At 45.4% G+C, this 13,550-nt stretch overlaps 1 protein-coding gene across 3 annotated transcripts in view; it reads left to right on the top strand.

Moving 5' to 3' along the window:
- The window catches only part of CTDSP2 (CTD small phosphatase 2), a 63,642-nt gene that overhangs the window by 38,557 nt on the left and 11,535 nt on the right, over window positions 1–13,550 (top strand). For 2 of the 3 annotated variants that reach the window (XM_053299154.1, XM_053299152.1), the window contains exons 2-3: window positions 8,369–8,517; window positions 12,589–12,627. In XM_053299154.1, the coding sequence (XP_053155129.1) occupies window positions 8,369–8,517; window positions 12,589–12,627 (188 nt within the window). The remainder of the gene's footprint in view (window positions 1–8,368; window positions 8,518–12,588; window positions 12,628–13,550) is intronic. The other variant, XM_053299153.1, reaches the window with a different exon arrangement.

Here is a 13,550-nt window from a genome sequence, read left to right as displayed (position 1 = left end):
TGCAGTGTCATGGCTGAGCTCAGCTAGGAAGGCCCTGATTCAGATGTCACCCGGGCCATTCATTTGCTAGATGGCCTTAGGCCAGAGGATCTTGAACTTTGGTCCCCAGGAGTGGTTGGACTACAAATCCCATCATCCTCAGTCACAATGGCTGGAGTGATGGAAGTTGTAGTTCAGGAGTGGGGGCTCAAGTTCGAGAACCCTTAGCCAAAGCCATCTTTCAGCCTCAGCCCTGCATCTTCTGGGAATAAAAATACAGGCCTACCTTATGGGGTGGTTGTAAGGTTGGCAGAGACAATAGGTGTGAGTTGAGGAAAGTGATTATGGTTGTTGATATTATTATTTATTATTATTTTACACAGTCAGACAGGTGTTATTGACTGGTTTGTTTTATCCAGACATCGAGTCCTTCCCAAGGACCTGGGATGCCAGAATTTTATTGTCAATGTTGTTGCTGTCATAGATATCGTCGCAGGATATAGGCTGTTCCCAGTAAAGCTGCTTTTTGTAATTGGCTGATGGTGATTTCTGTGGCCCCTATGGTGTTGAGGTGCTGTTGTTGTTGTTGTTCTTGTTGTTGAAATTGACTTTATACTGGCTTGAGAAGCAGGGTTTGTTCTACTTGCTGAAGGTAAATGACTTAAGAGGGAAGTTTATTTCTGGATGTTGACAAGAACAACCAACTTTTGCTTTCTGGCCCCATATTTCATTCTGGAGAGGCTGCTATGCTTAAGTCAGAGCAATACAGTTAAATATCCCTAACGTACAGAAGACTCCATTTAAGTTTATGGGTTTAGAGAATTGGTGTGTCTTTTGGTTTGAACAAGCGTGGGTTCATCAGCCTTCCAAAGAAATCAAGTGCCTGTTTTTAAAGTTAAGTTCCTAGCTCCAGTTACAGAAAGTCTACTGTTGTGTTTAAGATTGGGTCTCTAAGGCAATTACTAAGCATGTAGCTTCTTGAGTGCTATTGATTCCCAGCTCTCATTAAAAAAAAAAGTTTCAAGTCCTCATGGGTGATAGCGAGATGCTTCAAAATGATACAGAAACAAATCAAATAAGTCAAAATCCATACTTGGTTTTGATGCAGTAGAACAATAAAACACAAGATAATTTACCAGTGTTATAATAAATAATTATAATTTCATATTAGTTTGATGTAATACAAATGTATGGCTGCATCTCCCCCTCTCCCCACCTATATGGGGATGGGATATTGAGAAGACAGTAGGGAGACTGGAAAGTGCATAACTTCCATAGCAGGGACTAGGGGATCCCAACAAGAAGATTCTTTTTAGAAGTATAGCATAGTTCCTAGAAAAGATATCCATATAACAATATTTGCTGCTGAGGAAGAGCAGTGAGCTTTAAAGTGATTTATTGATGTCTAGAGTTATATCCCATTCTTCTTCCAAGTTGCCCAGAGCAGTGTACATGGTTGTGTTTGTCAGTTCATAAATGGTAGAATAAAATTGATATTGGCTTTGCAGCACTTTTTGGAGTCCCTCCCGCCCCCCCACAACCTTTGTTCTTTCGGTCCTGGTATTCCTCTCCTTCCATGGCTGGTTTGCATTGACCCAGAACACTGTGATAGCCTGGCTGCTGTCCAGATTGTGGCAAAGGCAGAGAAGCCGATAGAATGGATATGAAGAGGAGGCAGGATATCCTGACACCAGCATCCTGAGATTTGGGATGGGAGAAGGGTGGACATTGTATGGAGGAACAGAAGTAGAAGCAGGACTGTAAATATAGCTATTGGTTTGCCCGTTTCCATTGACAGCCTTGGCCCAGGTGAAGTAATCAGGAAGATAGTATCTCTGAACATGTGCAAAGCATACTCCATAACACTGAGTAACTCCAGCCAACCCACCCACGTCTGCAATTGAGATGAATCCCCTCAGGACTCATGCACACACCTACACCAGGATGTGGAACCTGTGTGCGGGAGAAAGAGAGAGACAGGGCGTGGAATAGTATTGCTGTGGGGATTCTTGGGGCGGTGACTTGTCCAAGGACATACCAGAAGGAATCTGGCAGAGCAGATCTGGACCTGCTGCATTTTGCACTACAAATATCCTGAGTGCTGGACCCCGTTGGAATTACATGGCATGAGGGTGGCAGTCTGATTCTTCTCTCTATGGCGTTCTTCAAGTGTATTGGCATTTGACCTCATTTGCAAGAGGTTAACCAACTCTTTGGGATTGGGGCTCTTCCTTGCAGAAGGAGCAGCAACAACAAATATTTATATACCACTTTTCAACAAAAGTGTTCAAAGTGGTCTACACAGAGAAATAACAAATAAATAAGATGAATCCCTGTCCCCAAAGGGCTCACAATCTAAAAAGAAACAAAAGACAGACACCAGCCACAGTCACTGGAGGTACTGTGCGGGGGGTGGATAGGGCCAGTTGCTCTCCCCCTGCTAAATAAAGAGAATCACCGCGTTAAAAGGTGCCTCTTTGCTTAGTTAGCAGGGGTTAGTTAGCAAGGCAGAGATAATGCCACTTCTTCCCCTCTCGGCATGCCAAAGGTCGTTGTAGTTGGGGACTGTGGGAGTTGAAGTCCAACAACATCTGGGGAGCCAACTTTGAGAAGCCCTGAGATATAAAGATAACTCCCGGGTTTCTCTTTAGGGTAGCTACAAGCCTCCCTGCAAGCAGTGCCTAGAGCTAATGGGGGCTGGGGGAAAGTCAACAACAACTACTACTACTACAGATATTGATATACCACTCTTCAACCAAAGTTCTCAAAGCGGTTTACATAGAAAAATAATAAGATGGTTTTCAGCTTTCTAGTTTTCGCAGAATCCTCTTCCGACTACCTTGTCTGCATGCCTGCCACCACAGACCTCATATGTTGCAGAGGATTCTGGGAAAGCTTTTTTTGGGGGGGGGACACACTCTGTGCATGAAGGGTGCCGGCCTGCATTACATCTTTGTGAATCGTGGAGGAGCAAACTACATGGGACACTTAAGGCATCCTTAGCCCTAACTGGCTTAGTTTGTCTTTGGTTCATAGTGGCCATGGGGGTAGGGTGCAATCTGGAGGGATTCCAGGGCTCCCCACCACAGTCGGAAATCTCATGCTGTAGTGTCCTGTTGAAGAGAGCTGACAAAGCTCTTCTGAACTCATGCTCCCCAGTGAGAATAGGCCAAGCTTGACTGTGAAGGTTTGGGAAACGGGTGCACTGTGGTCTGGGTGGGCTGCTTGCTGGCTTCTGGCGAAATTCTCCAGCTTCCTTCCACTGGGCACCTCCCTGTCTGCCTCCTCTTTTGTTGTTTATCCTGTCCGGGTGGACTGCCTGCAGGGAAGTAAAAGAGGCTGCAGCGGCCACAGCCCAAAGCATGTCAGATCCATACAGGAACCTTGCACACGTGCACACAAACTGGCTCATGAATGGGATTCCCTCCACATGCACATAGAAGTGGTAGGTCACCTGCACTGCATGCAGACGGTCCCAAGTTCAATCCCTAGCATCTCTCGGTAAGACTGGGAAAGACTCCTGCCTGCAACCTTGGAGAGCCACTGCCAGTCAGTGAAGACAGTACTGACCTAGGTGGACCAATGGTCTGACTCAGTAGAAGACAGCTTATTATGTTCCTAACTGCTAAGCAAGGATTCCCATGTGATACCAGAGCTCTTCTAAGCTCTGGTTCCTGCCACCGCACCCTACCCCGGCCATGGGAATCCTCCTCACGTAGCGGTTTTTTCTGTGTGTGCATGTGTAGGGAATCCAGTTCTTGGATACAGTTGATGGGTCTTTCTAACTGATCTTAATGGCAATAGCAACAGGACGTTCGTGATTGCCATACATTTGTGGGTCTGCATTGCCATCTGCTGGTGATTCCTCAGCATTGCCGCACATGAACTCAAGATTTCCCTCATCCTCTTCTTACTTAACAGACTGTGGCTTAACAGAAAGGGGTGTTTTTTTGTAGGAATCAGTAAAGTAAAAATGGATTAGATACATTCGTGGGTGATGGATCTATTAGTGGAAGAAGAATGCCTCTTCATTTTCAGGGTATTGGGAGACCATGGCCATCTCATGCATGTGTGTACACACAAAATATTGCACCTTTAACAATATATATGTATGTATGTATTTTTACATGTATATCCCGCTCTTCCTCCAAGGAGCCCAGAGCGGTGTACTACATCCTTGAGTTTCTCTTTCACAACAACCCTGTGAAGTAGGCTAGGCTGAGAGAGAAGTGACTGGCCCAGAGTCATAAAACTTTCGTTAGAAAAAACGAAAACAAAATCCCAGTTTTTAGTTCACGTGTTTATGGAGGTGTATTTTTAAAAATGTGTCTGCTTGAAATCCCAGAAACAAAAACAAAGCAGAGTTTCCAATGGGCAGGGTATAGGTGGATATCTGTCTGTGCCCGCACAGCCCTCTCATTCTTCCTCATGATTCCTAGTTGCCCGCAGCCTGGGATTTCTGCAGCCCTAACGGTTGGTAGACCCAGGGCTTGTTGAGATGGTAGAGTAGCTCAGGCCATGGAGTCAGAGCCCAGAGAGTTAGCCGCTTCAGAGGGCCGAGTGGGCCTGTGCTGGAGCCTCGCGTCCCCTGGTTCTTGCTGAGTTGGTGTGTGCCGTCCGTCCTCTGGCCATCTTTAGTGGCCGCCCTTCCCTTTTGGAGGGACTTCAGCCACTAGCCAATGGAAGTCGGCAGCGAGGTGCGGAATGAGCGGAGGCCTCTGCCAAGGCCTCATTCTGTGGAGAAAAGGGCAAAAGAGCCCTTTGCCTACGCGTTGGTTGGCGGAGCCGATGTGACTGGGCTGCCGACGCCCTTCGAAATATGGCCTCTGTTTTAAAAGCAAGCTGCCCCTCAGGGTCCTGTGGTCTGCCATGCGTGGCCAAAAGGGGCTAATTTGAGGGTCAGAGAGCCTTAAAAGTCTCCTGTTGTGAGCTGTGGTGTTGCGCCGGTGCCACCCAGTGCCCAGGACCACACGGCAAGGTTGCAGTCATGCAGCGCCTGAACTTTCCGTTGTCTTGTGTGCTGCCCAGGAGGTCTGGGTGGGATCGAGGAGCACAACACTCAGAGTCGTCCTGCCCTAGCCATCTCGGCACAGTCCCACTCCCTATGCATGCAATGCTGCCACTACAAAGCGCATGCCAAGGCCGTTCACACGGCCGGTAGCAATGGCGTGGGGAGGGGGCTGGCAGGGTGGCAGGCTCCTCGGCTCCTTGGCAGGGTTCTTGTGTGAATTGTACTGTGTGGGTCGCGATGCTCTAAGACTGTAGTATAAAGCGCTGCAAGTGCCATGTAGGTTGGTGCTATATTAGTAATAATAATAGTAGTGGGGGCAAATTGAGCTTCCTGAGCTGATTTCATTTCTTTTTTTTTAAGAATACATTTTGAACTCGTGTGGCTGCCAAGATTGCATGGGTGTCCTTTTAAGTATGTGTGCAAGGTCTGCTGAAGTCTCAAAAGTGGAAGAGAGCTGGTCTTGTGGTAGCAAGCATGACTTGTCCCCTTAGCTAAGCAGGGTCTGCCCTGGGTGCATATGAATGGGAGACTAGAAGTGTGAGCACTATAAGATATTCCCCTCAGGGGATGGAGCCGCCACCCTGGGAAGAGCAGAAGGTTCCAAGTTCCCTCCCTGGCTTCTCCAAGGTAGGGCTGAGAGAGATTCCTGCCTGAAACCTTGGAGAAGCCGCTGCCAGTCTGTGAAGACAAAACTGAGTTAGATAGACCAATGGTCTGACTCAGTATATGGCAGCGTCCTACATTCCTAAGTCAGAGAGGTGGTTGAATAAGATTTACAGTAGTTGGGAGCAAGGGAGAGATTTAATGTCCTAGTTTCCCCACTACTACCAAAATGAAAATAAACAATGCAAAATAGGACCATGTCAATGTAGGTAATATACCCAGACTGTAAAATTCTGCTTTTCTTGGCACACAAAATGTTAATATTTTGAGCACATACAGTCCTGCCCATGTTCTACAGGGTGCCAATTGAGTTACCCTGTCAGAAGTTCAGGTATAACAGTCACCTTTTGTTATCTGCAGTGTAAGACAAAGGCAGTTCAGCTGGTTACACTTGTTTATGGCAAGCAGATCAAAAGATAACATGGGGAACTCGACACTAGGGAAGCAGCAGCATTGGTGGGAAAGAGAGGAGTCATTGTGAGATGGCAGAGCACAAAGGTTGTAATTATATAATCACAGAAGGTTAGAGATGGAAGGGACCTTTGGGGTCTTCTAGTCCAACCCTCTGCTCAGTACAGGAATCTGCTACAGGCTCTCTTTGAAAACCTAGAGAAGGAGAGCCCACCAGACTTTCATTGTCAAACAGCTCTTACAGTCAGGAAATGCCCCCTAAAGTCTAGCCTGAACCTCATTTGTTACTTTAACTCACTGCGTCTAGTCTTGCCCTCAGGAGCAGCAGAGAACAAATTTGCCCCTTCTTCTGTGTGACGGCCACCTTCAGATACCTGAAGGCTATCATATCCGTGCCTCGGCCCAGGTTTGGTCTTCTCCAGGCTAACACTCCTCACAGAACTTGGATTTCAGGCCCCTCACACTCTCTGTTGCCCTTCCCTGAACCTCTTCCGGTTCATCAGTGCAGGGCCCAGAACGGACTCAGTATTCCAAGTGAGGTCTGACCACAGCAGCATAGAGGAGAGTTATCACTTCTTGTGATACTTCTTGGACACTATCCCTCTGTTAATGCAGTCCAAAACTGCACTAGCTTAACAACAACAACAACAAAATCAGCTGCATCATACTGTTGGCTCATGTTCAACTTGTGGTCCACTAAGATACCCAGATCCTTTTCACAATGAAGTCCCAGGTTCCTTCTCTAGAACTTTGCTTGAAGGTTTTACGAGCTGTAGGAATTGGACTTGTTCAGGGCCCAAGATGGCTGGCTATACAGGTGGACCTTGTTATCCATGGGGGTTCCATTCCCCGCTATAGCCATGGATAATGGAACCACAGATGATAAGACCTTGAGGCGATGGGAATGGGGGGGGTAGGTTCCTTGGGATTGAAAAAGGGCAAAAAATGCCCCCCCCAAAAAAAAGGAAGGGAAAAGAGAAACAAAGTGCTGCGCCATGTTCTGCAAGACTTCAGCTGTCCAGCAATGTGCCCCCCCCCAATAATTTGGGCAATTTTCCATGAAAAATCATGGTGGTTTTTTGTTTTGGTTTTTTTACACAAAACTGCCACAAAATGGCTCCTTTCAGCAAAATGGTGGCCAGAAATGACCTCAGATGTCATTTCTGGCCACTTCTGAAACTGCGGATACATGAAATTTAACCCTTTGTTGAACCACATATACCGAGGTCGGGTCTCCATTGCCCAGCCACGGATACGCGAAGCTGCAGTTGTCAGGGCCACGTGCAACGAAGTCCACCTGTACCTAAATCTAGGCTGACCGGGTATATTCCCCAGCTCAAGGCCCCCGAGGTCAGTTGCTGGTGCTGGGGAAGCTGGCACCTAAACTGGAGCAGGCAACAGATACTGCTCTATAGACCCGGCAATGGCAGAAGAGTAGGCTCCAGGTATTTATACCAAGCCTGGCCAATTCAGAAGCTTCACACTCTGTGCCAATTGCAGAGATGGATCTTGAACATCCCTTGTGCACCTGAAGAAGGGTTTGATAAGAGAAATCAAAGAGTTCTATGAAGTGGTACAGGCAGAGGGGGACACCAGCAGTGAATGGAAACCAAAGGCAGCAGCCATTTTGAGCTCAACTGTTATAGTAAGACTTGTTCAGTGTTTTTCTTTAAAGAAGAAAAAGTTTTAAGGAAGATTGGAAATCATTCTTACTGTACCTAAAGAACTATTTTCCTAATATTGATTTTTCAACAGGGTTTGAAATTTAGTAATATTAGCAGGCTGAGTAGACTAAAATCGAGTTTTGGTAAGATATAGGATATATGTTTTGAATTATTATAGCAAGGGTTAATTGTATAGTTAGTGATTTGCGCTGATTGGTGAGCTGGTAGTCAATTTTTGTTTAATTGGAGATTTTCAAGATATTGTTAAAATTAATAAAAAATTTAAAGCAAAAAAAAAAAAAAAGACTTGTTCAGTGTTAAGTTTGTGCAGCCTTCTATATAGTTTTATCAAGCTTGCAGCAGCCGGCTAAGTCCCTGTACATTTCTGAGTTCAATCCCCGGAGTCCCTGTCAGGAAAGGTTTCTGCCTTCGACCATAGACTGCTGCTCCTGGTCAGAGTATTCAGTACTAGGCCCCCGAGTAGACAGTACATGGCATAAGGCTATTCCTTAACAGTCCGTTCTCTATTTCTCAGCTCTGGAGTGCTTCGTCAGGAGTGGACACAAGTTCGCTCTGTAATTTGGCTTTGTGTGGGCGGTGTAGCCAGGTTTCAAAAGGCTGTGTTTTGTCTCCTTTTCAGTCTTGGTGTCCAGATCTTCCCCCAAGAAGCCTCGTGGCCGGAACATCTTCAAGGCTCTTTTCTGTTGCCTTCGCGCACAGAATGTCGGGCAGTCAGCCTTTGGTGGAGAGCATGGGCCACACAAGGAGGAAACCAACACCATTGCCAAGGTAAGCTCAGGCTGATGCCGTGATCGCTGAATAAACCCAGACAGACTGTCTAACAGGCAGAACTAGCTGAGTCAGAGCTTCTTTTCTGCAGGCTCTTTCATTATTCTGGCAGTTCAGGTTTATGGTGTGTCCCATATCATGGGATGTAAACCCTGTCCTAAGCTTTCAACTGCTGGAATTGTGTTCATCTCTCTCTCTCTCTCTCTCTCTCTCTCTCTCTGTAATATTTTCTCTCTTGTTTGTGACCCAACCTGCCCCTATCTGCACATACTTCTTAACATCAAGAAAGCAGTCCCCCTACTGACCAGAGTTCACAATAACCTTTGTTAGTTTCTATTTATGTCTAATTGGCTCCCCCGACAATCAGTTTTTTAAAAATGCCTTCTGTAGTGCGATACTGGATTGAGGCAGCTTCTTTTGGGGCCATTTTACACATTACAGGTTTTCACAGAAACTACTACTGTGTGGAGAATAACATAAAATCTGCACATAGAATGTGACCCATGATTATACATATGTGTATTTGGCTGGTGGTACTGCTGGTACTTTATCAGGCAGCAGCAATATAGGAAGATGTTGAAAGGCATCATCTCATACTGTGTGGGAGGAGGCAATGGTAAACCCCTCCTGTATTCTACCAAAAGAAAACCACAGGGCTCTCTGGACGCCGGGAGTCGGAATCGACTTGATAGCACACTTTACCTTTACAACATAGGCTAGGAAGCTGTAGCCAGTTCTGGTTTCTAATGTGTCCCCCGCCCCCCAAATATTTTTTTCCAACTTCTTCTTTATTTCAAATAATAACTAAAATTCATATATAATCAAATTTTTAAAAGAGTGGAAAAACCCATGGGGAGAGGAATGGGGAGGAAAGAGACGAGAGAGAGAATCTCTCCCTCCTGACCTGTGTATTTAAAATATATTTATCTCAGTACCATGAGAAAGACGTGGAGGAACCAAACAAAAGGCTAAAAAGAAATTCCTTTTAAAAAAAATATCTCCAAAATCCATACAGTTCATTACAACTAGACCAAATTGTAAGAAATTCCCCTTCTTTTCCATTTCGGGGAAAAAAACCCACAAAAAAAAACACACAAACCAAAACACTTGTTCAAACTGTGCTAGGGAACACACATCTATAATCCACAGCAGTTTCTCAGGAGTAAACTTGTCCGTCCAGTGTTATATCACAATCCTTTTGGCAATTTCCCATGCTCGAAGAATCCATTGTTCCTGATATATAGATAAATTCCATACTTTGGGGACATACCCAAAAAGGACATGAACATCCTTAATAACCAAACATTGCTGCATAGTCATATTAACAATTTTATGAATTTCCAACCAAAACAATGCAACAAGAATACAAACCCAAACCATGTATGTGAGTGTTCCATCTTGCATTGCCGTCATTTGGGAGTCAGCAACCCACCTTTTCTAAACATTCTTTCTGGAGTCCAATAAATATGAAACAGGAGCTTCTGCTGTATTAACCTCATTCTGAGGTCTAAAGTAGCGTATTTTACTGCCTTCAGGGCCACTTCCCATAGATAAAAGGACACCCAAACTCCCTATTCCAGAGTTCCCGTATAATTAATATCAAGCTTACCTATATCTCTAAATTGTTGATAAAGAAAAGTTACTGGTTTAGGTACATCCCTTAAATGTTCCAAATCTAATAATAAGGATGGAGCTTCTGAGGCAGCAATTGCATCTGGTCCCAAAAGTCAGTTAGCAAATGTTTAAGCTGAACCAACTGTCAGGGGTGTGCACAAAATGGATTTTGCCTTGTGTTGTGTTTCGAGCTTGAAACAAAATGCATAATGCTCGAAACGTTTAATCGAAACAGCAGCATAGCCGGCTGTTTCAACGAAACAAACTCAAATGTTTTGAGTGCCATTTTGGAGGTCTGTTTTTCCAGGGAGAGCTGGTCTACCAATTGGGGTCAGCAGGTAACCAGTCCTCCAAGGCAGGTTGATGCGCTAAGCCCAGAGCGGAGGCCTGGTCTACCTGCCTCACGTAGTGGGTAGACCAGGACTCCATTCCAGACTTTGCCCGTTAGCCTACCTTAGAGGACTGTTCTATCTTATGCATGAGGCAGGTAGGCCACACCTCCACCTAGATATAGCATGTTGGCCTGCCTCAGAAGACTGATCTATCCACTGACCAATCGGTAGACTAGCTCTCCCCGGAAAAACAGACCTCCAAAATGGCACTCAAAACATTTAGAGTCAAAGTGGGTTTGTTTTGTTTCGAGCGCAGAAGGCGCTTTATTTATTTAGTGGGCATTTTGTTTCGAGCTCAAAACACTAGAAACTGCTCGTTTCGAGCTTGAAACATTTTGCACATCCCTACTGCCAATTAGCCATCTGTGGTAATTCAGATCCAGACCTCAAATTATCAAAAGAATTACAAAAAAAATCAGATGTAATAAGCTGATTCAATGTATTAAAGCCTTACGGCTTCCTGGTGTTCATACATACAGTGAATTACAGGCATATATGATCTCTAGGTGGGATCTAGTCTATTTTCTACATAATTGTATAGCTGGCGGGGGGCGGGGATCTCTTGAAGGTGCTGCTGGTTTTATAGTCCTGTCCTTCCTTTGAACACGTACACTTAGCCCCATCATGTCCCATCTGTGGCCATGAGACTTGTTTTCTTTTTTTTAAAGAAACAGATATGAAGTTAAAGTACTTCATGTATGGAGTGCCATCCTCCACACTATTGAACTACTACAGTCTGTCCCCGTACACTTAGAATTAAGAAGGAGGGCTTCTTTCTAGGGCAGATGGCAAAGCTCCTATGGGAACTGGGCACCAGTGCCTCCCTTGAACAGGAAACAGTACTGTCCTCAAAGCTCTGATAGCATTTTAGAGCATAGCCCAAACTTTTATTGCTTTGATCACTGCTTGTGCTGCCCAGTCCTTATGCCTGCATACTCACTCACTTCTAGGGATGTGCATGAACCGGTTCAGCACTATGTTTCTGGAGCGCCAAACCAGTTCAAAAGTCTGGCATTCAAGCTGGTTTGGTGGGCATCCTTTAAGGGGCAGGGAGGGTGTCCTTACCTGCCCCCCCCCCCGCTTCCCCCCCGCTGGCACTCTCCCCAAAATCATTGGTGCGGGGCTGCAGCATACCTACTTGCAGCCCCGGTGAACATCGCCACACAAATGGCCAACACATATGCGTGCCATGCACACACACGTCTGCATTTGTGTGGTGACGTTCACTGGGGCTGCAAGTAGATATGCTGCAGCCCAGCATCAATGCTTTTGGGGAGAGCACTGGTGGGGAGAAAGTGGTGGGGCAGGTAAGGGCATTGTCCCTACCCCTTAAAGTGTTGGGAATTCTCTCTGGTAAGAGAAACCTTTTTCATTATAGCAGAGTGCACAGAGGCACAACACAGTGGAATTTAGTTAAGCATGCGTGTATGCTGAGAGTAAAGTAACTTGGAGCCAGTTCATAGTTTCAAATCAATATAAGTGGTATTTATTAGAGAACTCCATTCTAGATAGGAAAGTGAGGAGTTAGGATCTCTAATATGTCTAGCTAGCTGGATGCAGATGGATTCGCATCTCTGCACACACGGTGCAGGGGAGAGGAGCTTGCATGTTGCAAGGGAGAAGGAAGGGAAGAAGTGCAAAGCAGGAAGGAAGGAAGTGTCCCTAAGAGTAGCAATCTACATTCCCAATGGATAGTGTCAGAACAGTAGAGAAGGGATGACCAATGTCTCGACCCTCTAGCCCTCTGACTCACTAGTCTGTCCTCCACTGTCATTGAGACAAGAGCCAGTGCATAGTCCTTCACTTCCAACATAAAGGACCCACCACCTCCCAGGAGTGCACAAATCAGTTTGTGCACATCCCTCCTCACTTCCACCACTGTTCCTGCACGGAAGAACTTTCTGAGTTGGAAATGCATAATGTGTGAAGTGGCCTTTCAAAATACTGTCCCTTAGGACAGGGTGGGTAATTCAAGAAGCTTGCTGAGATCCTTGGTGATAGTATTACAAGCTCACCTTTTTCATGATACCTACATCTCTGCTCTCCTCTTTTTCCCCCCTTTTAGTCTGATCTGTTGCAGTGTCTTCAGTACCAGTTTTACCAGGTATGTTTTTGTACCATAGCTGAAGGGAAAGCTACATTTCCCCTATAGCCAGGACTTTGCTTACTCTGTGTATAGATATGCACGCACAGCTTGATGGGAAATTAAACCCAAATACAATTTTTGCTGTCTTATAATGCACTGATCGCTGGAAGCTCAGCCCATCACTCTCCATTCCTCAGCTCTGGCAGAAAAGACTTTAGCAGGCATTGCCTACATCAGCCCCAGTCCAGCTAACACTAGCCACGAGTCCAGCTGAAACCAGTGGAGTGCGTTCATTGCAACTCCTTCAAGTCTCATTGCTTTCAACGGGATTTAAAGTTAGCTCTGGGCTCTCATTGGTATCTGTTAATGTTAGCTGTGATGATCTGGATTGGCACCATCAAATTTATCTTTCTTGGTAACAAGGGCTACAAATGGGCTTTGATTTTTAAAAATCCAAATGCTTGGATTTTAACAGAGCAGCCCTATGATTGTCTACTCAGAATTAAGTAAGTACTATTGAGTTCAGTGGAACTTCTTTCAAAGTGTATAAATTAGTCTCTTAGTGCCAAATTGTGCACCAGATCCCTAATTCCATGCTGCACAGCATAATAAAGAATGCACAGTGTATGCACAGTCCTGTCTATGTGTATGCTCACATGAGTGTGAGTGAGTGTGCGTGGGTGGGGGGGAGAGGAGAACTAGCTGTCACCTATTGAGAGGACATCCCTCTTCTTGCACTGATGAAATGAGATTTTATTTTGCTCTGTTGCCTAGAATCATAAGACAGAACAGCTGTAGGCCTAATTCATATAGCAGCAAATGAGCTGGTGAAACTGTTCTTGGGCTGTATCATTTTTGATTGCAGGTGAGGGTTTGCATGGCCCCCTTTATAGGGGACAAAAACCCTCCACATACAAAACTGACATAAGTGGGAGATACCT

This window comes from Hemicordylus capensis, chromosome 2, assembly GCF_027244095.1.
Source record: "Hemicordylus capensis ecotype Gifberg chromosome 2, rHemCap1.1.pri, whole genome shotgun sequence".
Taxonomy (NCBI): Eukaryota; Metazoa; Chordata; class Lepidosauria; order Squamata; family Cordylidae; genus Hemicordylus; species Hemicordylus capensis.
The sequence above is the reverse complement of the archived record's forward strand: the minus strand, read 5'-3'. Positions and strand labels throughout refer to the sequence as shown.